This window comes from Penicillium solitum (assembly GCF_028829755.1).
Source record: "Penicillium solitum strain IBT 25940 chromosome Unknown utg000005l_segment0_segment0, whole genome shotgun sequence".
Taxonomy (NCBI): domain Eukaryota; kingdom Fungi; phylum Ascomycota; class Eurotiomycetes; order Eurotiales; family Aspergillaceae; genus Penicillium; species Penicillium solitum.
Genome location: NW_027072125.1, coordinates 3357775 through 3382889, shown reverse-complemented (window position 1 = coordinate 3382889; position 25115 = coordinate 3357775). Strand labels below are relative to the sequence as shown.

At 48.7% G+C, this 25115-nt stretch overlaps 8 protein-coding genes across 8 annotated transcripts; 3 read left to right on the top strand and 5 right to left on the bottom strand.

Annotated features, from left to right (window-relative positions):
- Positions 1–27: 27 nt before the first annotated feature.
- N7455_008879 (uncharacterized protein) lies at positions 28–1466 on the bottom strand (the record flags this gene model as incomplete). The annotated part of the gene is made up of 4 exons (XM_065606001.1): positions 28–224; positions 293–415; positions 488–1124; positions 1152–1466. The coding sequence occupies 4 exons, from the start codon at positions 1464–1466 to the stop codon at positions 28–30; spliced, it is 1272 nt and encodes a 423-aa protein (XP_065460950.1).
- Positions 1467–2079: 613 nt separating this feature from the next.
- N7455_008878 (WD40 repeat domain-containing protein) lies at positions 2080–4396 on the bottom strand (the record flags this gene model as incomplete). Its single annotated transcript, XM_040960334.2, has 2 exons — positions 2080–3521; positions 3571–4396. 2 exons carry the CDS (start codon positions 4394–4396, stop codon positions 2080–2082), a joined length of 2268 nt encoding a protein of 755 aa, XP_040809235.2.
- Positions 4397–6076: 1680 nt separating this feature from the next.
- Positions 6077–9812, bottom strand: chsF (chitin synthase CHS3; the record flags this gene model as incomplete). Its single annotated transcript, XM_040960333.2, has 3 exons — positions 6077–6162; positions 6227–7032; positions 7087–9812. The coding sequence occupies 3 exons, from the start codon at positions 9810–9812 to the stop codon at positions 6077–6079; spliced, it is 3618 nt and encodes a 1205-aa protein (XP_040809221.2).
- Positions 9813–12139: 2327 nt separating this feature from the next.
- On the top strand, positions 12140–14845 carry chs3 (putative chitin synthase activator (Chs3)). The gene is made up of 2 exons (XM_065606000.1): positions 12140–14491; positions 14555–14845. The coding sequence occupies exons 1-2, from the start codon at positions 12403–12405 to the stop codon at positions 14602–14604; spliced, it is 2139 nt and encodes a 712-aa protein (XP_065460949.1). The 5' UTR covers positions 12140–12402; the 3' UTR covers positions 14605–14845.
- Positions 14846–16931: 2086 nt separating this feature from the next.
- On the top strand, positions 16932–18429 carry N7455_008875 (DUF2855 family protein; the record flags this gene model as incomplete). The annotated part of the gene is made up of 2 exons (XM_040960309.2): positions 16932–17193; positions 17274–18429. The coding sequence occupies exons 1-2, from the start codon at positions 17024–17026 to the stop codon at positions 18427–18429; spliced, it is 1326 nt and encodes a 441-aa protein (XP_040809213.2). The 5' UTR covers positions 16932–17023.
- A 174-nt stretch (positions 18430–18603) lies between these two features.
- Positions 18604–20026, bottom strand: N7455_008874 (uncharacterized protein; the record flags this gene model as incomplete). Its single annotated transcript, XM_040960294.2, has 5 exons — positions 18604–18882; positions 18934–19380; positions 19437–19746; positions 19802–19933; positions 19992–20026. The coding sequence occupies 5 exons, from the start codon at positions 20024–20026 to the stop codon at positions 18604–18606; spliced, it is 1203 nt and encodes a 400-aa protein (XP_040809215.2).
- Positions 20027–21072: 1046 nt separating this feature from the next.
- N7455_008873 (YchF/Obg family ATPase) lies at positions 21073–22637 on the top strand (the record flags this gene model as incomplete). Its single annotated transcript, XM_040960321.2, has 6 exons — positions 21073–21288; positions 21421–21643; positions 21704–21846; positions 21900–21971; positions 22022–22277; positions 22333–22637. 6 exons carry the CDS (start codon positions 21073–21075, stop codon positions 22635–22637), a joined length of 1215 nt encoding a protein of 404 aa, XP_040809240.1.
- Positions 22638–22824: 187 nt separating this feature from the next.
- On the bottom strand, positions 22825–24945 carry N7455_008872 (fungal specific transcription factor domain-containing protein; the record flags this gene model as incomplete). Its single annotated transcript, XM_065605999.1, is given in 3 exon segments — positions 22825–24795; positions 24814–24836; positions 24879–24945. The coding sequence occupies 3 exon segments, from the start codon at positions 24943–24945 to the stop codon at positions 22825–22827; spliced, it is 2061 nt and encodes a 686-aa protein (XP_065460948.1).
- Between the last annotated feature and the right edge of the window lie 170 nt (positions 24946–25115).

Sequence of the window (25115 nt, the reverse complement as noted above, 5' to 3'; positions counted from 1 at the left end):
AAGAGAAATATAGAAAGATAGCACTACCTATACCGCATTGGATGAAATAGAGGATATAACCGTTCCACACAGATCTTGCACTGAGCGAAGCTTTGCTAGAAGGGTTTGGCCAGTATGATCCAGCAGCTCATTTGGATCGGCCACAACAAGAGCAAGTCCATTATCTGGGGAAATAGTACCAATATGTAACCGGCGAATATTTAATGCGGCTGCGGTGATGCGCTCTAAAATTTTGTGTCAAAAAAAAGGAAGAAAGAGAGTCAGAGCGAGAAAATATGGCGAGTGCACTGACCTAGTGCTTGTTCTAATGCGTGGTACTTGTGTATTTCACGAACAAGTCTTTCCACTTGTTTTATTTCCGGCATTTTCTCTGATACGACAGTCCTAAAGCTGGAAGGGTTCAACGGTTGTTGCCCTTCAGAATATTGTTAGTACCCGTGGTCAAATAGTACGTGTCTACAAAGCGTAGAAATATGGATAGACTCACCGGCAGGAAAGGTAGATCTGAAATAGCTTGAGAAGACATTGTGAATTGCCGTACCTCCCTCTCCAATTAGAGATCCAGAGCCAATTAGTGATGTGAAGTAAATAGCAAGAGGGAATCTCCAGCTTGGTTCAAGATCTTGTACAATTTCCTTGACAGCCTCCAAACGGCCTTCCATCTCTTCTGGCGATAAAGTTCGTATATCGGTAGCCTGCCAAATAACATCACGAAGGCGAATGACTTCGTTTGCCCATATCGGATTCCTATTTTTGAATGGAAAATCTTCGAATACACGAAAATGAGGCTGTAGATGGCGCAATCGGTCACCTTCAAAAAGAGACGTGGCGGATATAATCTCGCGTTTGCCCTGAATCTTCAGTGATCCTTGTGAAAGGTATTCTCCAAAATAATATCTAGTTTGGTTGCGAAGGGAGCGGAAATCCTCTAGGTCCTTTTCTCGCGGTGAGTGATGATCGTATTTCCAGAATGCATTAATCAGATCCAGATCAGGAAGAAATGTCCCTTTAGGAAACTGTGTCGTATCTATCACATATAACTTGATATCCTCTAAACTCGATCCGTCCTCGGGGCTCAGATGCCGGTAGTAGATGTACTGTATCGCGAAGGGCAACGAGCTGGTCTATGAAACAAAGTTGTCGGTTCCGACCTTCTTCCCCCTGGACCATCGAAGATGTAAGTTAAGTGTTTGAGCTATGGACTTTCGTTTCTCGTCATCCAGGTCAAAGAAAATATCTTCCGTAAAGAAGTTCTGGTTTTGATAGGCCGACTCCGAATGCACCCACATCCCATTTGTTGTTCCACTGGAAAGGGTGGAGGCGACCCGAAACAGGTACCGGGGAATCTTATCCAAGGCCGTTGGCGCCAATCCACTACCTGCTTGAGGTTTGAAGAGCAATTGATCTGGATCTTCAGATGGACCACCCAAGCTAACGTTTCCCATCGCCTCATTCAAATTTTCCATTTTGAGCCTGGTGATGCTTTATTGCTGCTTGTAGTCGGGAGGATGTAGGGTAAAGGTTGAACTGATATGGTAAAACAAGCCGTTATGCAGGAGGCTTCAGGATATCCAGCTTTGACAAACCACAATGCAAAAAGAGAGGGGAAGAAATGAAAGGACACATTACTGGGCGGGGTCGATGTCAGATTACTTGATCTTGCCTTCCTAACCCTTGTCTAGATGTTTGCGTCTAGGCAAAAGTACAGTATCTTAGCCTCAGGCCAAGATGACGAATTCTAGGATTCTGTTGGATTGCATCTGTACTGTCAAGTTGAATGGAACTAAATAGAACACATTATCAAGACGAGAGCCTACGACATATCATCATGAATCGACATCCAATACTCTAAAAACAAAAGAAACGAATATAAACAACCTCCAACTCCGTAGCCCAGGGTATCAGATGCAGATGAAAAGGCGCAAAGTATACCAACCCAGAAGAAAAGAAAAGAAAAGAGAGACGGAAAACAGACAGACAAGACGGTCATCCCATCAAGCATAAGAGACGACAACATCCACAAATCTCACAGATCACAGAATCAACGTATCAAAGAATGAAAGCACAACAGGGAGTAAATCAAAGAATCAACTCATCATGCTCCTCATCCGACAAATTCCTCAAAAACCTCAAACCCCTCTCCCGTTTATTCAAAACACACCTCGAATCAACCTCCAACTCCTCCTCCGTAACCCACTCACACGGCAGATCTGTCAACCCAACACGCTGCCCCCACTGTCGACGCTCATACTGCATAAACCCACCAAAATGACGATCAGTATTCGCAACCCAGATCTCAGCGCCATCAGGCGCGTAATCTGCACCACCAATCTCCCCAAAGAAATCATGCACCTGTCTCGATCGGAAGAGCTGCGCATCAACGATAGAAATCCGATCCGCAGGTTCAGTGCATAGGAGAGTGCGCGGGCCACCGCCGACAGGGGAGAAGCGTAGGGAGCGGTATCCCGCGACGTCGGAGTCGATGGTTTCAAGTGGACGCCAGGTGCGGGCGTCCCAGATGATGACTGTTTTGTCTTGGTTGGATGTTGCTATGTGGCGCATGTCTGGGGACCAAGCGCAGGCGAAGCCGAAGTCGCGGTGGCCGCGGAGAGGGTGGACTGGACGGCCTGTGTCGGATTCTATGACCCATGCGTCTGGTGAGTCGCCGATTACGACGCGCAGACGGCTGTCTGGGGATGTGGCGGTGCAGTTTATTGGTTGGGAGAGTTCTTGGTCGGATGTGAAGATGTTTGTTTCTGTGTCGAGGATGCGAAGGTGTTTGTCGTTTGAGGCGAAGACGCCGGTTGGGGAGGGGCCTGTTCGGTTGGGAATTATGTCGATGTGGTTGGTGATGCCGTCGTTGAAGTCTGGGGTTACGAGGCCCTTTATGCCGGGGCTGGAGCTGCTGGTGCTGCGTAGGGCGTATTCACCGCAGAACCCGCCTGCGATTGTGAGGCCGTGGGCTGTTTTCATAGTGGAAATTTTGACGGGACCGAGGAAGCCTGACTCGGGGTCTGGTTGGCTCATGTCGATTATACACTGTGCGTCGCCGGTTGTTGGGGTCCAGGATAATACTTTGGAGCTGGAGGCGAAATGGACGGTATTAGATGCGGGAGTCGACATCAGATTGCGGAGTTGGAAGTGCTCGATAGACGCTTTGTGTGAAGTGTGCATGGAGCTCGCGCGGAAAAACATTTCGTTTTGTGGAAGGCGCTTTGCATGGCTGATGTGGGAGTAATCCAAGTTGTGGTACGAAGTATACCAGGCGTCGCGCACGGCTCGTGCATCGGACCGTGTTACTCGTAAGGTTTCTGTCCATGGGATCTGCTGCAGATCGTAAAAGTCACGTCTCCATCCAGACGGCCGAAAAACCTCGTGTGGGGGTTTCCAGCTAATCATCTTTGAGAGCGGACGGAGCTGTGGCGGAATTCGACTTTCGGAATGGAAGCCCTGGGGAATGACGTTTATTGAGACCATCCAGCGCTGGATGAATTCATCAATAGTGAAATTGCGCTCGTATGCTATAGGGGAATTAGCTAGGGTCTCGTCTCAAAAGCCATAGCGCCTTACTGGAAGTGTGGATTATTGATGCGGGGTGTGGTCCAGCGAATTCCATTTGATCGTCGGTGTAATTCCCCAAAGGTTCTGTAACAGACAACCCGACAGTTTGGGGATCCACATCAATATCGTCATAACTGACACTGTTGTAAAAGTCATCCAGATCGCAGTCTGGCATTTCGGCTTCATGGGTCGGCCATTCCTTGCGCTGATAATAATACTCCTCTTCGTCTGGATAGAATCGGAGAAAGTCCTCAAGCTCATCATCGGAAGTCGACGAGGGCGAGGGGTTATCTTCCATGGTAGCGGACTCGTAATCCCCAACCATATCCTTCTGAGCATCCTCCATGTCGCCGCTAGCTGGAGCGATGGCGATATTTTGCCGGCCGGCGGTGCGGTGAATCAAGTTCCGGACAATCGTCTCCATATCGACGTCGCCACTCTGGTTCGCACCAAAGACAAACGCCGGTCCAGCCGCAGGGACACCTCCCATTCCAGATTGTTGAAAATGACCTCTGTGTCCCGGCAGCGAGGAACCGTCCGAGTCCAAGTGTCGATAATCCGAAGGACTACCAGCACTCGTAACAGCGTTGACAACTTCCGAGACCATAAAAGAGTCCTCGTGCGTATTATCCACCGCACGCGGGTACTGGGACACAGCAGCCAGAGCCGCAACGCCCACGTCATGTAAACGGCGATCGATATCGGAAGACATATCCGTCGCAGAAGCAAATCGATCCGTAGAAAATGTATCCGAATCGAGAGTCGAGTTCAAGGCCGTCGCATCGTCTTCCCGACCAGACAGCCCCGTAGCAGAACGATGTGGAGAAGGATTCATGACTCGGTGTTGAATTGCAGGACCATCGATATCACATGACACATGGCGCGGCGATGCAGCGGGATCTCGCAAGCGGGCAGGGTAGTCGGAGGGGCGATTCGCAGAGTCACAGGTGCTGGAATGAAGCATCGCCCGCCATGGACGTCTTTCTTGAAACTCCGATAAGATGTACCTTTGAACCCAGAGTGTGAGGGTTAGTTGCCTATTCCAGGCACCGTGCAGCAAGGCGGGACGGATGATCACGTCCTAAAGGGTCAAATGGACAGGGATGGTAGATAGCGGCGGTCGCACAACCGGAGGAAAATGATCCAGTAATTAAACCAGAGTGCACCTACAGTGACACTTTTCTGGATTTCACACTGGGTTTTGCTGCAGCGATTTGTCTCGCAGATGACTGCTGACTCGGAGAGTTCAACCCCACACTGCAGGCGGTTGGTGTCCAAGCCCGCGTATATGACGCGAGTAGGGAAAGGCGGAGAGCGGAAAGCGGGCGAGACGGCAATGCCGAGTTCAACCGAGAAGAGGTAGGAGAGAAGCCGGGGAGGAAAGATGAAGTTGAGATCAAAATTCCACGTAAATGTAAATGTTGTACGGAGTAATGTTTGTAATATCGGCTTCCGCTATAACTACTAGTGGCGGGCGAAACGCCGATAGCTGTGGGCTGATCTAAAGGGAAATAGAGGGGGAGAATGGGAGAACCCATAGGACAGTGCGCGGTAGACTCTTTCGGAGATGAACCTGCAAGGAAACAGAAAAGGAAGAAAGGGATATATTGATTCTGATATTCTCTCATGCAGTCAGAACGTGGAGGGGAGAAACGTGAGAGAGTTGACTTTCTCCGGCTTTTCGGTCATTCTCCGGCTTTTCGGTGATCTCGGGGAGGTGAAAAGAAAAAAAGAAAGCATACATCTAGCAAAAGATGATACATCATAGAATACAGGGATATTCAGCTCCAGATGTCTGATATTCAAGTCTACTATCTATCACTCTCTGTATTAATTACTTGAGGATACGGAGTAGTAGAAGAATAAATAGTTATAGTTCAGGGATTAAGCATGTAGAGTAGACTAATGAAATCTAAATGAAATCAAACAAAGCCGTCTTCTTTATTGATCACAGATCACCTTGAGCCTCGCATATGTCGATAATGCAGGGAGTACATCTAGTACTTATAGCACATCTCACGCCTGCAGATCCAACCCGGATAAGCCCGGTGACTTGCGCTTTGATCCTGTTGGGCATGGCTTGGGCTGACAGCATGGGGCTGTGAAAAGCCAGAAACTATATGATAGTTCATGTTGCCTTACAGGGTTCAACACGTTATTTCAATTACGCTCTGTCAAGTAGTATGACGATTTATTCACTACTATATCTGTATCAACAGGATGGTGCGCCCGGTCCAAATCGATGTACAAGAAGCAAAAGTTCAGACAGACGCGACAATGAAAAAAAAAAAAAAAAAACGAGAATGAATCAAGTAGGATATGAGCACACGTAAGAAATAATCAACTCGTCAGTCGTGCAACGCTCGGAACTATATTATAAGAATATTTGAACGCCGGTATGTAAATGGTACAATAAATCACGTCGAAACCAGATGCATCCGGGAGAAAACATAAACAACAAAGAATCAAAAGACGAAAAAATAAAATAAAACAAGCGCTATCGCTATCGCTTTCGTTAATAATGAGAATATGTCTCGTACTGCGATGGATAAGGATCCGTCGAAGCATGGGGCTGTGACCAGGCACTGCGCAGGCGGCGTTCTGACAAGAATATTAGTATCAACACATCCATCAAATCATCCCAACAGTCCAGAGTAAGACATACCTTTTTCGAAATCCCGCCACCTCTTCATCGTGATCTTCGTACTATCAAACTCACCCTCGGCATCACCGTGTCCCTTATCCTTCTCGCCAGCCGTCTTACGAGTATCACCCCAACTGAAATCATCGAACTTCCAGAAGGCATACATAGGCAGAATGAAGTTCCACACCGGAAGCGAGATGAGGTAAATCAGCATCCAGAGCACGTAGACCAATTTGTGTGCTGTGACGACGATCAAAACACCCGGGAGACCCAAGACCAGTGCGAGCAGGACCAGCGGGATGACCTGGACGGGTTTCTTGACGATGGAGACAATGACGACGTAGATGGTGAACGAGATGGCGGCAGGAAGGACGAGGGTTCCGATAAGCTCGATGAAGATGACGAACTGCATGCTGAAGCAGAAAGTTCCGCACAGGTCACGCACGAGGACCAGTTCGAAGAGGTTGTGGACGGTACTGTTGATCCAGCGACGGCGCTGGGAGAGCAGGACTAGGAATGCGTCTGGCACGACTGTTTTACAGACGGCTTGCGGGACGAAGATCTGTTTACGTTTCGGGAAGGTCTTGAGCATCAGGGTGGTTAGGTAGCGATCTTCACCGAGGAGCAGTAGGTTCTTCTTGTGCAGGGTGTCGACGACATTTTCCGAGTAGTGTTCGACGATATCTGGATTTGCGAGAATGGGCACCCAGTAGTTCTGGCCGCCCTTGGGGGCTTTGATTCGGTACATGGTGAAACATCCAGGGAGACAGGTTACACCACCGAAGATGGATTCGAATGATTTAGCTTGGTGGTGAGAGATGAAGTACCTGTCGTGGGATTAGTTGTTCTGCCGGTTACCCTATAAACGGTGGAGAACTTACTCGAAGACTTGGATCATTGTTACCCAGCTGTCAGTCTTGTTTGCGATCTTGGTTTCTCCACAGAGACCCATGATTTCTGGGTCCTTGACCATGGCCGAGACCATGTGGGTCAAGCTGTCTGGGAACACCTTTGTATCGGCGTCCACCATGAGAACAACCTCGTAGAAGTCCGGCGCGATACCTGTGACATTCCACATGCCATTGAACATCTCGAACTCAAGTTCCGTCATACGCTCGTCGAACATAACCTTCTGGAGGAATGACATGAGAATGATCTGACTGTCTCGCTTGCCTCGGTTACCAGGCTTTGACTGGGTCGACTCCTGGGGAGTTCCGCACTTGACAATCACCATCATGGGAACACGCTGCTGCTTCTCCGTTGGGATGATCGAAGCATCACCGTAGTCGTAGAATCCAGTGTAGACCTTGGCCATGTTGTGTCGCTTGGAGCCAGTAGCCACAGCAACGTAAGAGTAAGGCTCGACCTCGTCCTTGGGAACGACAGGGTCCTTGAGCATACCTAACACAATATCCGGGGTGGAGAATTCCTCTCCTTTACCCTTGATAATACCATCACAGATGACCAAGACCGTTTTGTGGCTGTTCGGGTAGTCGGTCATGGCAATAGAATCCAAAGTCGACCTAATACCCTCTTCACCTTCAGAGTAGCAAGTAATCAGACAAAGACTGTGAGCCAGAGGATAGCCGAATGGCTGCCATTCAGGTGGAGGCTGAGGAACAACAGCCTCGTGAATGAAACCAGCAGGGCCCAAGCCGTCGTGATCCGTTGATAGTGTAGCATAACCCGGGTCTTGCTGACCCTGACCGGGAGGAACCAAACTAGTCCGACTGGCAACAGGATTATGCCGAGAGTTATCAGCGCTCAGAGTGCCTCCGCTACCGCTGTGGCTTAACTTGTACATAGTTCCAGGGTTGGAGTTGGAGCTGGGCATGAGACGAGAAGTCGAGTTCTGGCTAGCCATCGTGACATACATGGGCTTTTGCTTGGTACCAGTGCTGCTGTTCACATTGTACGGGCTCGAGAAACGGGAAGTGGTCGGGAGGAAACTGGCACGTTTGCTCAGGCGATCGGTAATGACGGGTTCGGCGATTCGTGGAGCGGGCCGGTAGATATCGTTCGACCAGTCTTCAATCTGTTGATTGCGAGTCCTGGCGTCGGAGGACATACTCGTGCTCTGCGCGGCAAACCTGGGTGCCAGGAACCACTGGAAGAGCAGGGCGAAAGCAAATTTGACACCCACGATAGAGAGAATGAAGATCAGGGACACATAGAGCACGACTTTCGACGCGATACAGCCAACCGTATCAGTGTCGATGCTGCCGACCTTGATAATCTGCGCCAAGCACTTGCCGATCTGCTTCTCCTCCCCGCTTTGTAGGTAGTAGGTAAGATCAACACCGCGGATGTTGGGATTCTTGCGGAGCTCATCGAATTGTTTGGGATAGGACACCTGAGTACGGTCGAACCAGGCGAGAAGATCAAGGTCGAGCACATTTCCGGAGTAAATCGCCAGATTACGACTCTTGTTCTTTGTATCCTCCCATGTGTAGTATACATCTCCATCACTGTTCAGGGCGTAGAAAGGCTCACGGGCCGCTTTGCTAGTATGGCAAGCCCAGCCCGTGTAATGTGCAACGGTCAAATTCGGCGAGGACGAACCATCCTGGTTGAAGGGCGCACAGGGGAAGTACCATCCGAGATCTCCAGCAGAGTTTGTTGGAATATCGCTATCAGGCTGAGCGGTAATCAATCCCTTGCACGCACCGTTGACCTGCTGGAAGAAGAAACTGCCATCCTGTCCGCCATACTTGTGCGGCAAGTCGTAGATAACATTCGAACCAGCGGGGATACCAGTGACACCGGGGTGCTTGGAACCGGCCAAGTCATAGGCCTTTCCGTGGAAGATCATGTAGTTGGAATTGACTTCATTGACCTTCAATCGAACCGGGGGCGAGCTACAAACCGTAGCCGTGAAACCGAAAGTCAGGAAACCGACAAAAGCACCAATCATCAGAATGATGCTGATAAGGCCGATCTTCTCCCGCCAAGCACTGCGCTGCTCTTTCTCCGGCATGCCGAACCATTTTAGCACAAAGTCCGGGATGAAGAATGTGAGCACTGCACAATATGTGGGCCATAGCTCGGGCGGGCCACTCTGTTCAATAGCCTTCAGACGTCTTTGTTCATCTGCAGCTCCCCTGGACGACCTCCGCGAGCCTCTCTTCTTCTTCTTCGAGCGATGCCTACTAGGAACCCGCTCCATGGGCTTGTTGACATTACCCCGCGCACCGTACAAACCGTCCTTGGACTTCATATCCATGCTGCGCGAGCTGTTTGTCTCCACCTCGCCATCTCTGTTGTCCAATAACGGATCGTTCCCCGTCGTCGAGGGGAACGTGGGCATGCGGGTTGATTTTTGACGGTAGTGATAGTTGGGTTGTTCCCGATCATCCTTCCTGCGCTCTGGTTTGACCATGCGCTTTTTGTGTTTTACCTCGCCGCCTCGGTCCATGCGCTCTTCGTCCGTGTCCATTGTTCTTCGATGGCTGGAATGTCGGCGACGGTGTCGGTGGGAGGGGGACGTGGGGTCGTCGCTGTAAGCGCCCGAGTCGATATCTCGTCGACGACGCTGAGAGGGTTCGCGAAATGCGCGGGCTTCTTCGCGCCGAGGTGAGGGTTTGCCTGGCCTCTGCGGCAAAGACATCTCACTGCTACGAAGGTGACTAATGTCAGTCAATCCAGACTCTCGGCGGTTGTTTACTCGGTTAGATTTGAATCTGCCGCTGGCGCACTCACTTTGGTTATTCGCCGCTCATTAGCAGCAGGTTGTGGAGAAGACTGTTCACGATATGGATCTGTGGTTTGCCGACTGAAACATGTCAAATGCGCAGACCCGATCCTCGATAATGCGAGTTATTGGACTCGCGATTCTGTTGAAATCTCTTTCAAATCTATGAGATCTCTTCAATCTCTCTATTATCGACCAGCAACTAGAGTTGCGGATTGCAAATTGGAGAGTCCTCAGCGAAAGTGGTACGGTCGGCCTGTGCAACGAGGTGGAGAATCAACAAAAAGTCCCCACCTATGCAAGAAATTGAACCTTGGAAGGATCTAAAACACAGCGAGGAGCGAATGTAGTAGTAATAGTAATAGCGAATGTGTTTAAAAGAGAAACAAAAAGGGAAGTTCTGAGACAAAGATGTATCCGGGAATGACGCTTAGCCTGGGAGAGGTTAGGCTTGTTTTAGGTACTTTTCATATATTAAATGAACAAAAAACAAAAACAAAAGGGTTTCTTTGTCGCTAGGGGCAATCCCAATCAATCCCAATCACACTATCTCTCCAAGGTGATAGGTGAATTACACTAACTCTCCCACGGTTAACAAGGTATTTTTCCAAGGTTCATATTAATAAAAATATCCATAAGAATCCATCACAAACATAAGAATGGGAACAACAGCCGACAGCCAAGAAGACATTCCCTTCTGATCACGGGGTCTTTCTATTTTGAGCTAAGACCCTGACTCCACGGGGACTGGGTTTAACGGCCACGCCCCTAAATAGTTAATTGCCACTTGGTTACTGATAAATATAGTTAAGCTTCCCTATTTCATCCCACCCCGGTGGAAAACCCGTATAAACTGTTTTGTGATACATGTCTTTAATAACAATATAACAATATTGTGTTTCGAGTCGGTGTGGTCTAGAATTCAAAACCTTCAAGAGATATAATAAGCGGTAATGCACACCATAGATGTAGGAATGTATGAACCCTTGACAAAACAAGGATTAAGGATTTGTACAACCAATCTACATATGTAAACTCCAGCCAGAGCACGCAGTAGGTACATAGTACTTGAAACAAGTCAAGAATCAGTATTGTCTCGATATAAAAATCCAGGATACCCCTGTCCTACCTACGGACTCCGTAGCTCAATGCCAATGCGACCAATATGATCGACACTGGCGGGCCGATCATCACGGCAATCCCCAGAATCCATACAGCCCATGGGCCCCATAGTGCATATGCACCATTCCATTTCGAATTCGAAGATATATTTTTTCCATTGACATTCTTGAACCACGAGGAAAGGAATGTATCACATCCTGCAGACAATTCCTTCCCTTTTCAGTTCGAAATACCCAATAACCCCAATTTAGAAACCAGCTTGACTTCGGATTTGCTGGGAGGTCTTTACCGTGGAGTCCGGTATCCTTGTCAGGCCACGTTCTTCGGCCCTTACTGGAATGCTGACGGTATCCATATCTCCGCGTCACCAGACGTAGTACGGAGTACAGTAAGCTAACTCCGAGTACCCTGTGCCCAGTACTCAGTACTGTGAGGGATGTCTGGTACTATATAGTTGCCGCATCGGTTATGTCGTCATACGAGCTGATAGCACTGTGCGGCTTGTCTGTGCTTTGACGGTGTGGTTGACCGCTGCAAGGAGCATACATTGACAGATAGATATGGTTGAGGGGAATTGAATAAACTCAATATTCATAATTTCAGTTACGCTCAAGCCCTTTGTTTTAAATAGGTGTCAATACTAAAAGCTGACCGTCTCTCCTGATTGAGTTCCAGGTACGCGGCGGACTTAGGGTAAAAATGTCCGTATAATATTCAGGTACTTCCACTTTCCAGCTACATCTGCCACGCACAGAGCCCCGGAAAGGTCGGACACTAAGGACACTACTGAACTACTAAAGAGAGACTAAAGACGGCCTAGAGACGGACTAAGAACAATGAAGCACTAAATGCTACTTAAAGGCCCGTCTCCACAGTGAAAGAGGGGAATTGTTCAAAGGTATCTACCCTACTCCATAGAGGCATGTCTTATGCGCTGTTAGACCTGTTAGACTATGGCATGTCTCGGAATGCCCTATTATCAAACCCGATAGGCATCATCTTTGGATTCTTGGCTTTCTTAGGTTATACGAGAGAATGTGGCAGAGACAATAATAGATCATCTCCACTCCACCATATTAGGTAGGGCGCGTATGAAACAAAAACGATAAAAACATAAAACAATAAAAGAATAAAAGAAAAGAGAGAGTGCGAGTATTTTACTTGAAGGGAACTAGTATGCTGTATTAGTTTTATTTCCTTTTCTTCCCCTCGCTTGGCCTCTCTTTTTCCCTTGACGTGCTTGGATGAAAATATCTCTAATAGTGTCGTGTCCACTCTGAGCGATCTTCGCTTTTCTCCACGTCCCCATAAAGTACTAAATCAGTCGCCTTTCTTCATGGATCCCCAACTTCTCGCTTTCGACCTTCCTTAATATCTCTCCACCATGGCCAGTCCTGCCCCGGGACACGAGGCCCTGCCTTCTCCCCCACCAGCTTACGTCCGATCCTCACCTCCATTCACCGCATCACAATCACCACAATCACCACGGACCATCCCGAACCGACCCCAGAGCTTGATCCTCACCCGCAAACCAATCTCTACCTCGCACTCCGAAACCTCTCCCGTCCTTCAGAATTCGCCACGCTCACCAGTTAAAATTGCACATGGCGCAGACATTCCCGATGCCTCGAGCGCGCGCATCGAAGGCGCATACAGTGGGCCCACCACACCGCAATTGGAGCTCCCCGAGTTCGCAGATATGTCCCTCGACAACCCCGTGCAGCAACCGCAGCAAAGCTGGAATCCTGCCGACCCCCCACGGCGAGACCTAACACAGGCCCCGCACTACACACACTCGCATTCGTACGGTCACACCCCAGCGAGCAGCGGCTCATGGTCGGTGGTAGAGCCGCAGAAAGACGAGGGACACGGAAACCCGAAAAAGAGCGGCTCCTCGTTAGAGCGCGAGGGTCAGAGCTACGGCTCTTCGCGAGGAAGCTTGGATAGCGTGGCGCAGGCGTCAGACAGCTACGAGCCTGAGCCTCTGACCTACCACCACCAGCAGCAGCCGCCTGCGGCACATACAAAGAACCCCACACCCAATGCCGGGAATAACCCGTCCGCCTCGACGGACAAGCTTGCCGTTAGAAGATCAAGGCTTTCGCGGCCTCTTTCGACATACTCCTCGGCCTCAGACGGTGGTCACCGCCGAAATATTTCCGCATCGCCGTATCTACATGCGCGATCCTCGTCACGGAACTCGTTCGGAACCCCCGAAAACAGGTCCTCATCATTACTCGATTTGCTCAATACATCATACCCGCAGCCAGGCCCAACCACGCAATTCGACAACTCGCGTCTCCAAGCCTCCGTCGGAAACAACGCTTCCCTCCTTAGCCACAAAGAAACATTCGAGATGTACCTCGCAAACGTAAAGAAAACTGACGAGCCAACCGTGCTCTACGAATTCGCCGTGTTCATGGTAAACTCAATGCGCGAGATGCCAGCCGTGGACCTCGAAGACACCAGCCCGATCACGCGCGCCCGTCTACTCCGCGAATCAAAATCCATCCTCCAGCGCCTCGCAGACCGCAGCTTCCCCTTCGCACAGTACTATCTCGGCGACGGGTACGCATCAGGCCTCTTCAGCAAAGGCGCCGAAGACCACGACCGGTCCTTCCCGCTCTTCCTCGCAGCCAGCAAACACGGCCACGTCGAAGCCTGCTACCGCACAGCGCTGTGTTACGAGTTCGGCTGGGGATGTCGTGTCGACGGAAGCCGCGCAGTCCAGTTCTACCGTCAGGCAGCGTCGAAAAATCACCCGGGCGCCATGATGCGCATGGCCAACGCCTGTATTGCTGGCGATATGGGGCTGGGCAAGCGGTACCGCGAAGGTGTTAAGTGGATGAAGCGCGCAACTGAGTCTGCAGACACGCAGTATAACGCCGGTCCGTATGAGCTCGGTGTGATGCACGAGAGGGGTTTCGGAGAGGACGTCTTCCCCGATGCTACTTATGCAGCGCAGCTATTTACTAAATCCGCGGAATTGGGCCATGTGGAGGCCTGCTATCGTCTCGGCGATGCGTACGAGCATGGGAGATTGAATTGTCCGCGCGACCCGGCGCTCAGTATCCATTTCTACACCAGTGCCGCGCAGAACGGACATCCGGTAGCGATGATGGCGCTTTGTGCGTGGTATCTCGTTGGTGCGGAGCCTGTACTCGAGAAGGATGAGAACGAGGCGTATGAGTGGGCTCTCCGGGCTGCGAACCTCGGTCTCGCGAAGGCTCAATATGCTGTCGGCTACTTTACTGAAATGGGTATTGGCTGTCGACGTGATCCTCTCGAGTCGAATGTGTGGTATGTCAAGGCGGCGGACCAGGGCGATGAACGAGCTAAGCATCGCATCGCTACAATCCGAGCTGCTGCAGAAGGTTCATATACAGGCGTGGCTGGTCGCAATGGAGCGACACGCAACGGAGGCCGACTCAAGAAAGCCGAGCGCAAGGATAAGAACCCAAGTAATGGCCAGGGTGAGTGAACCAACCCCGATTTCGATATCCGTGCTCGTTTTGCTAACCACATGGAAGATCCAGAAGCCGAAGTCGAAAAGCCTGCCAAGCAGAAACGATTCGTCATTTTCTAATTTAATCCGCAACCCAAACCCATTTATGACCTGATCTGTTCCAACAGTCTAAATCGCACACTTCCAAGCATCTGAAACCAACCTCACGAGCACAGTCTACGACAATACATACATAATCCCCATCCCAACCTCTGCATAATACCCGCGCAAGCAAAGCGCGAGCATGAACCCTGTCATTTTACAAGCGATTTGAACCCAAATCTGAACCTGAATCTTGCAATTCACATTCCCGTTATTGAAATCTTCGCCTTTCTCGAGCATCGAGCTGATACCTGATATCTCCAATCTGTTTATACCACCCTCCTTTCCGTATCTACTCGGCATCTTCCATCTCATTTCTCATTCGTCTGATCATCTATCTGCGTGGTGGTTTCCATCTGCATTCATTCCTTTGCGCTCGCACTCATCTTCGATTGAATATATGAGTCTATTTGTCGCTGGTTTCCGGGATTTGTTTGTTCTCCGGCGTTTTAAAATCTTATTCTTATTCTGACAATCCATCAATCATTCTATTGAGGATATTGTGTCCATTCCATCGTATTTCGGGAATACCTTGTGAATTTCTATTAACTTGTTTCCTGCTTACTTTTGGTTTATCGTTGTATTCTTGCTAATCTGTGTGGGCAAAAACGGGTACATGAATTCCTTTTTGGCTTTTCATAACTAGAGGCCATTTCAAATTGCTTACACTTACATTCTACTCACTGAGTCGCAACTGACCCCTTTGCTCCTCCGCCGTTCTGTCCAGGTGTTCCCCATCTGCAGGTCCGCTCTAGGAAATCATCCTGGCGAATGACATCGATTTGATCACATTCTGGAGGATGTCATTCGAGGGATGTACATCGATGTTGCCTATTATCACAGTAGCAGTTAACGCATGGCGGGGATAAGCGAGGGTTATCATCGCTCTTGATGACGACGCGGGTTTTGAAACCACCCTTCCCTCGAGGTCCCTCCCCCTCGAGGCATTGTGCGGAATGAACCTGGGGGCGGTGGGGAAGGGGAAGCGGTTGCCATAGGTGTGGGTGCATATCCTTTTCCATATTGTGATTACGCATGGAGACAGTATGTGCCGATTTTGTGTTACGGAGTTGACATTGTTGAACACAGGCTCTATAGTCGGTGGGACACTGTCCGAGTACTCTGACATGGGAATTTGCTCTCAGATTGTGCTGCCTTTTAGATATCATTTGTGAATCTTTTCAGTAATCTTTTCAGTGGTCTTTTTGAATAGTTCTTTACATGGTTTCACCCATATTTAGGCTAGAGCTAGACAAGAAGAACGAGTTCCAAAATATAGAAGAATGTAGGGGATCAAATAGGATTAAAACGTGCCAAACAGAACATTGTTCCTTGTGCCTTGAAATTCAGGTTGGGACATGGAGAGAGGAGGAAAGTGCTTCTTTCTATCCAAAATTACAGGTATGTACATCGATATGTTGACGCAAAAACTATTGAAAATATATGAAAATGAAGTGGGAGATTCCAAGGTTTATCAGTTCTATGATGGATATGATGGATCCACGGCGTGGGTTTGAACAGTGACGCCACGTGACTTCCACGTGGTATAGGAGCAATCAAGTGCATCGTAGCAAGTCTATGCTCTAGGTACTTCCTTAATTAAGCTTGCGTGAGTTTTTTAAAAAAAAAATGGGTAGCTTCTCTTTGATTGAGCGTGTCATCCTTAGTGCAGGGGCCATGCTAATCTTCTCTGTATATTTTCATTTGACCATATGCCCCGAAGGGCGACATATCTATACGTTCGATTCAATATAACCTCACTTTTTGGCAGATTTACACCGCCTAGGATATACAACAAAACCTCATGAGAGGAAAGAGGAAACATTGTTGTATAGAGATCAGTTTTTTTGTTTTATCTTGTTTTATTTTGTATTTTTCTATTGTATGTAAAGAGCGTTAATATCAGCCAGAGCTCCCAATGACTGCCACATCAAAAAGTAGAACTAAAAGTGCCATCTGGCAGATCATGAGGTATAACAAAATCTAGCCCGGAGCGCTTGTAAATTATGATCCGATGTATATAGAACATGTTTAACAAACAATCCTTATTAACTAGTTCTGAAATATACGAGCTTCCTAACCTTGTGACATACTGACGCCGAGTCTGTTCGAACTAACGGATGGGGCTTACATTGACCTGGGAGGAGCAGATGAATACGAATAACAAGTTAGAATATCAGCTACAACGGCAATATCAATTTGAATATAATCTAAACATATAGGGTGTCGTGTGGGGCAGTGCATAATCGTGCTGACGCCCCCAATATTTCTCAGCTGGCGGGGTTTCCCCGCCGGATGATCTTCATGCCAGTGATCAGTAATCAAGAAGGTTAACAGAAACAATTTTGGCACTGATTCTCATCTGTTTTCTCCCTACCGAATTCGTCAGCCATCAGCCATGGGTGTTCATGTGGTTTCAAAGTTGGATAACCGCCAGCATGCGAGCTTCAACTTTGAAGCCCCTGCTCAGCGGGAACTATCGGACTCTTCAGTAAGAATTCGCACGCAATTGATCAGTCTCACTTCGAACAACTTGAGCTATGCCCGTATGGGCGGATTCTTGCGTTGGTATGTTCCCAACATCTACCCAGACTAGAGCAGACTGTCGCAAAACAACCTAAAACGAGATTCTGATCAATTACTGGCAGGTGGGACACATACCCCGTATCTGAAGACTATCCCGCACCATACAACGACCCATCAGCCTGGGGAATCGTTCCAGCCTGGGGCTACGCAACAGTGGAAGAGACAACCATCCCAGAATTACCCAAAGGAACCCTCCTCTACGGATTCTGGCCCACGACCAGCACACCAACCGATCTCAAACTCAAACGCGGCTCACCAGAAGGCCACTGGATCGAGACCAGCGAGCACCGCCAACAACTAATGCCACTGTACAACCGGTACACGGTAACCTCGACCACAACCCCAATCTCCGACCTCACCACGACACTCAGCCCCCTTTCAGATTCTGCACAGGATGAGCTAGACCGCATGGCCTGGACCGCGCTGTTCATTGGCGGGGTAGCTGGGTTCGTTCTCAGCGAGTACGTTTTCTCGTCCAACCCAAACCAACCCCCCATCCATCCACTGGGAAACCAAGCTGGGTTGCAATGGACCCTGTCCGACGGGGAATTGTCATCCGCGGTGGTAGTGAACCTGGCCGCGTCGACTAAAACGGCCCGTGTTTTCTCGTACTACCTGTCGCGAAAGCCGGATAGTTCGGCACCCCTTGGCTTGTTGCAGGTTACATCGGCTGTGTCACGCATCGAGGAGGCGGATCGGAATTTGCCTACTTCTGTTCCTTCGAAGGTCGTTGCATATGGGGATGTTGAGTCGAAAGACTCTGCGGAGTGGCTTGCTAGCCGTCGGCCTTCGAAGATTGTTATTGTTGATTTCGGTGGTCGTGGGAATGCTGTCAAAGATACACTTTCTTTGATCAAGAATACTGCTGAGTTGCAAGATTGCAAGGTTGTTATTGTCCAGGTTGGGAATGAGCAGAAAGTGTACTCGATGGAGGAGATTATTGCTGGGCAGGCAGCTATGGCGGAGCTTGGGAAGGTTCAATACAACACTTCTGGTGTTCAAGATACGATACTCGAGACTGTCGGCCCGGAAGCCTACTTCGCAACAAGAAACGCACAGTGGGAGAAATGGCTCGGTGAACGACACTTGAGCGAGCCGGGGACGAAGATTGTCTTTGGTAGCGGTGTCTCTGGCGCAGATGGTGTCCAGGGGGGTTGGGATAGACTGTGTCGTGGACAAGTCGGAGCTGAAGAGGGATTGGTTTACAAGTTACAATGAGACTCTTTGATATGCATTAGTTTGGATATAGTATTTAACAGATAGAATGTGAAGGAATTCGCGAAAATGAAGCCGTCAGGGCTCGACATTATTCCGAAATTCGTTGAAAATTATCCAACATCCATGCTGGGATAGAAAAGCAGTAGACAAAAGAAGAGTCCAAACTCAAACAGACTATACAACCTGTTCGTACCGGGGAGCAGGCTCCATAGTGTGAATACTCGCACTTTGCTCACTTGACGAACGCGCAGAATTGATCTCCGCCAGCACCGGCTGCTCACAAAGATTCAGGTGAGTAGCTGCCGACACGATCAAGTCCGAAAAGCGATCGCTGTAAGCTGGAGGGGGACTTTGGCTTCCCTGCATAAATTGGATATCTTGCCCGTGAATGGACGCATGATCTCCAATCACATTAGGTGTCATATAAATTTTAAAAGGCATAACTTCCGTGATCTAGATTCCGTCAGCTACATGTTATAAAGGGTCGATTGGTCATTTGCATACCACGCCTATTACATCACCTGCCTCGTTGTGGAACTCAGCAGTGATAGAAAGCTCATGAGTGATCTTGAGGTGTTTGGTCGAGATACTCTGCGAGCAAGCGTCGAGACTCTGAGGCAGAGAAATCGGTGTGGTGAACCGCCATTCAATCTTCTCAGAGTCGTCGTCCACCGGGGACTCATCTCGAGAGAAATCGATGGTCTTGGAGAAAACAGTTTGACTTTGTGCTGCAGTAATAAACCGCATGTTGTGTTGCGCTGATTCTGCAGCAGTAGCCTCCAACCGCGCAGTCTGTTTCTCAATAACTTTGGCTGTAACAGTGTTGAGCTTGGCGTATTTCAATAGCGGTGCAAACCAGCATTCCACAGGAAATGTGCAACCAAAGGGAACGTTCCGGTCAGTGATGGAGAGGCAGTATTGGATATTTTCGTCGGAGTGACCCTCGAGAGTCTAGATATGTTTAGTCATTTGCATGTGGTCAAATTTCTCCCATGAAAGGTACTAACCAGTGGGCAATGTGGTCTTAGGTAGCTTGTCTCCAAATCGGAAACCTGGTAAATCCTAACTGGCTGCGAGACCACGAAATCGCTTTTGAGGCGTCGCTCGATAATGGCCTCTACTCGATATGTGTGATATTGATGGTTTGCACCAGTCGCTGTGTCGAATACCTTACTTGGGAGGGGAATATCGAATAAAAATGCGTGGTCTCCTGCCGGCATTTGGAATGCGTTGAGTGTTTTTGAAGAAGCCAGTGGTTGTTCTCGCTCGAATGTGATCTGTTCACGATTCTCTGATCCCAAGATTCCTTCAATGGGACTATAAACAGAAGTAAGAAGATAGTTAATAACGAACTACGGGGTAGAGTTCTCACATTGCAAATATCCCCCTCAATCTCACTTTGATACTCTTGACGGAGACCACTTGCGCAAGGGTGAGATTGAGTCTCCCCGTAACAGACACTGGATGCCGATCTTCTGAGATAAAAATGCATGCTTGATCAAGACTAATGACACATGAGCTGGGGTATTATGGAAATGGTTAGGTAGGAGGAACAATCATACCTCAACTCAGACCGGGTAATTTGTTTGCGGAACATGGTCGAAGACCCAAGCAATATGTAGCTTAATAAATTAGATGTTATGATAAGAATCCAATCGAATGTGAGCTGGGGAATTTATAGTGGGGGAATCATGGCACATTGTCTGTCTTTATACTTGTGTACGCGCGACGGAGCGGACATTCCTAAACGGGGTCGGGAGGTGATTTGAAGGTCTGAAACCTTGCAAGCGCAGCTCTTCGCCACGGAAGGAATACCGACATTCTTGTGATGCTGTCTAAACACGTATGTTACAATAAGTTGCGAAAAGCTTTCAAGCTTTTTTTGGAGACTTCTTTCTGGCGACTTTGATAGGGGCATTCCTTGATCTATGACGGATCATCTTATCCTCCCATCATCATATGACTGCTACTTCTCGAAGTACATATGTATGACTACAATTCATCATAGTACTAGTGTTAATTTTTCTCATCCCAAAAAGCTTGGTAACGTTTCGGAGAACATATTTGGAAGTACAAACCAACTCAGGCGCTGCCATGTTTGCTAGCTTGTTTACGTCGAGTTTTTAGGTAGGTGATCATATCCCCTTCAAAAAGGTCTAGGTCTTTGATTAGAACAGTGAAGTCTTTGATCATAACAATGTTATGGTATCTTCAAGATCCTCTAGAAATAAAAGGTGCTTTCCAACTACCAAAGTATCCATTTGGTGATAGCTGCAAAGAATATTTTTAGGCAGAGTTTTGTGAGATTGATATACAATTAATTGGTTGTGGCTTTTTGTAGGAACTCTCCAGTAAATTAATTAACTATAACTTATAACTTAAGATACTTACAGGTTAAAAGCAACCTTTGCACCGATCTTTTTCCGAGAATGGGCCCATATGCGCAGGAGAGTCACCGCCGTCGACGGGTTATCTCAAGGTGGATAGAGAAGTGAAAAGCGACCAATGAAACAAGGATAATCCAGTCCAACTGCGGGCAGGAGTATAATTGAGAAAAAAAATTCAAAACGGAACGCACACTGGCCTTTAGAAACCGTAGAAAAAAAAAACAACACCTCCATACAGTGATAAATATACTTCAAGATGCCACCAAAGAAAGCAGTTGAAGCGCCGACAAACAATGTCGTCGCCTTCGGGCGCGTCAAGTCCAACCTCAAGATGGGTTGTGTTGGCCTGCCCAACGTGGGAAAGAGTTCGCTGTTCAACCTGATGACGGAGCAGAGCGCGGCGGCAGAAAATTACCCATTTTGCACCATCGAGCCTAATGAAGCCCGCTGCGTTGTTCCTGATCCCCGATATGTAAGTTGTTCCCCTTTTCCAGTTTCCGTGTGGGTAATTTCCACGTGATGGATCTTAGCCCTGTCGGGAGGGTCTTTCCATTTTGGGGCATTTAGATACAAATATGAGGCCATAGCTAATAATGTGAGATAGGACTTCCTGTGCAAGGTCTGGAACCCACCTAGCAAGTACCCGGCGTATTTGCAGGTTACCGACATCGCGGGATTGATCAAGGGCGCGAGTGAGGGTGCCGGTTTGGGAAATGCCTTCTTGAGTCATATTCAGGCTGTGGATGGCATGTACCACATTGTCAGGGCGTTTGATAACGATGAGGTTCTCCATGTGGATGACTCCGTTGATCCTGTTCGCGATTTGGGTAAGGGTTCCCCCCTTCAAGGATGCAGGAGAAATGGATGCTAATGGTGCTATGGTGCAGATACCATCCAGAGCGAGCTGTGTAAGAAGGATTTGGATATTCTTGCCAAGGCTAAGGTTGCTGAAGAGGCAATTGTGCGGAAGGCTGGAGGAAAATTCAAGATGCTGCCGCTGTTCGACGAGACAACTGCTAAGATCAAGGCTGTATGTCACGTTCTCTCTTGGAAGAGATGTGTAGTTTGCTAACTTCCATATAGCTCTTGGAACAGGATAAGCCTGTTAGAGATGGAGAGTGGACGACTCCTGAAATCGAGTTGATCAACGAGAAGGTTTGTCCAGAATTCTTTAATACTCAAGAGACAATGCTGACAACATCAAGCTTCGCCTCATCACTACCAAGCCGGTAATCTACCTCATCAACCTTACAATGAAGGACTACCTCCGCCAAAAATGCAAATACCTGCCCAAGATCGCAGAATGGGTCAAGGCCCACGGCGGCCAAGGCACAGATATCATCCCCTTCTCGGTCGAGTTTGAGGAGAAGCTGTGGTCCCTGCGGGACGACAAGGCAGCGCTGGATGCCTTCGTAGCCGACATTAAGGTCCCGAGTCGCCTAGGAAAGATCACCACCGAAGGTATGTCCCCGATATTCGCTTCACTTACCGTACCCCGTACTAACAGTCACGACAGGCTTCACCAAGCTGGGACTGCAGTATTACTTCACTGCAGGCGAGAAGGAGATCCGCTGCTGGCCAATCAAGCAAGGAACATTGGCTCCCCAAGCAGCTGGTGTCATTCACGGCGACTTTGAGCGCGGTTTCATCAAGGCTGAAGTTGTGGCGTACAAGGACTTCCATGGCCTCTGCAATGGTGAGAAATCCATGGGCCCGATCAAGTCCGCTGGAAAGTACAGACAGGAGGGTAAGTCTTATGTCGTCCAAGATGGCGACATTGTGCACTTCCAGTTCAATGTTGCACCCCCCAAGAAGAAGTAGAGACCTCAGTTCAGAGTTCCAACTTGCGAGGGGTCACGGTACATGGATTCGACCTTAGTTGAATGCGGGGGGAAATTCATTATACTGTTGGACTTATTGCAGTAAATAGACTTCAATGCATAGAAATGATATATTATGTGATCAGGTGTATATTGTTCAAGGACCTTTCACTTCTATGCAATTTCCATCAAGCCAGCTTGTGATGAACAACTTCGAAGTCGGGCATGTCCAGATCTAGTAACAATTGATCATTCGCGGAGTTTGGAAACCCGACATCAAGGAAATTACCGAAAAAGGTATCGAAATCCTCAACTTCAGCTGCTGTTAAGAATGGCGTGCTGTCTACTTCAAAATTCGAAGGTTTATCTGATCCTAGTAGGTCATCAGGCAGAGGGTGTGTGCTCTGATAATCCGCATTAATCCGTGTTGCCACATGCGAAATGTCGATAGCCGAGTGCGACTGAATATTATCAGTGGAAGTAAGTGGCTGTGAAGATATATGGCTCGATCCATGCTGAGAGTTTAGTCGGGTGATATTGATATCTGGACCTGTGGAACGTTCCTGGTCTATGGTGGGTTGGATGTTGTTCAACACACGCTGGCCTAGACGAGTCATCACAGCGGCCGACCACCATGTGGTGTGCATTTTCTCGAGACATTGATGAAATAGACGGATTTGGGAAATGGCCGTGTGGCGCGCACTCGGGAGTTTGCTTTCTCTGAGCTGTTTGTACGTGACTGAGAACACCAGCGAGATGGTGTAACCGATCATGGGAAACGGCAGAAAGTCCCGAATATCATGATTGCAACTGAGCGCCGCGATGGTAAGGATGGAATGACTTTGTCGGATTTTTGATGCTCGTGGCCGTGATCGGCCTTGCAACCCGCTGGAATGTGTTGACAGAATAATTACAGAATGATAAGCAAGCTCGAGGGACTCTGTCGGCCGAGGGGTTAGACAATGTTGCAACTGAAGGACGGGAAGTTTCATACCAAGTAGGTCTGGGGACATCTCCCAAGCCTCACAGTGCTCCAAAATATCCTCAAAGGACGGAAGATCCAGTTCACTCTGATCAACGCCTTTCATGATCGGTCGGTAGAAGTGGATCACTTCTCCGAGCTTATCGGCAATTCGAAGCCAGACACGAAACGGCGATTGAAACGTCGAAACAACGTCGTCCACCCCCTGGCTCAAGTCTCCATCGTGTATCATTAAAGGCCTCCCATTCATAGCAGCGTTCCATCGGTCTAGACTCCACAAACACCAGAAGAGACCCCTGGAAGATGTACCAGAGTGTTGGTCTGGCCTCAGCAAATGCAACCCCATGGTTTGGGCATGGTGAATAGCCTGGGCCAGATTCAAAGAACAATCTTCGGATCCAGTGGAGCCCCATTCGTGGAGCGACAAAAGTGCCAATATCTGTATTGCAAGTACTTTTTTCTCTGCCCTTCTTGAGATGTTTTGCATGGCATCGGTGTAGAGAATGCTGCTGAATTTCACTAGTGGAAGGGGGTTTGAATTGGGACCAAGGCATAGGAAAGGCACCGCACCCCGGTCCTTCGCTGCAACAAGACAAATAACTTGCACAAGCCGTAGAGGGAGACTACCCGCTCTGTGCTGGTTTCTAATGTTGTCTTCATCAAAAAGAGGTAGTACTGGGTGTATGCGACGAAAATATATGTTTATCAAGGCCTCTTGACAGTCTTTCGAGGGCAGCCAGTTGGGGTGAACTTGGGCCCCTAGTGCTGTTTGTGAAGAGGAGCCAGGAGTTTCGCCCTGATCAATGGAGCTCTCCTCGGCACCCAACCATGCACCAACATCCCCTTTCTGGGACCGGCCCTCTTTCAATCTTGACTCGTTCTGCTCCATGAGTGTCGCTACAGGGTGTGAGTCACACGCAAAACGACGAGATTCTTGATCGACCTCTATAGCTGGACCTGCATCAGGGGCGATGAATCCGGCCCCTTGTTGCACCGGATTCTGAAGCGAAGACCCATCTGGCCGTTCACCTCTTGGAGATGCAGATCTATCTCGGACTGCTGCATCTCGTCTTGAAACCTGAGATGCAGGACTTTGGCTACTTATGAAACCAGAGGTGTTGGGTGAAGAAGTCCCATCAGCCAATTGCTCCTCGGAGATATTGTGATAGCAGCGTTTCTAGTGAAGTCAGCATACAACTTCGTTTGTTGAAGGGCTATCTGGGAGAGAATGCGATACCTTTTTGTGACGACAAGACTCACACGCACGCCGTGTATGTCCCCTCTTGGCATTTGTTCCATCTTGACTAACTAAGAAAGTCAGCTCCATTGTGAATGATTCTCATGTCTCGTTCATCTTGTTGGCAGGTGGTTGCGGGTTCTTCCCTGTCGGGGGCGGGGAGAAGAAATACGCCACCGGAGCGGCGACCGTGTCCCAAAACGGAAAGTCCGCGGTCATCGTAGAGGGTCAGTATAAAGGATAATCCACCGCAATATGAC

Coding starts and splice junctions, on each gene's coding strand:
- chs3 (XM_065606000.1), top strand. CDS start 12,403: ATGGCCAGTCCTGCCCCGGGACACGAGGCCCTGCCTTCTCCCCCACCA. Junction 14,492..14,554: donor GAACCCAAGTAATGGCCAGG/GTGAGTGAACCA, acceptor TGGAAGATCCAG/AAGCCGAAGTCGAAAAGCCT.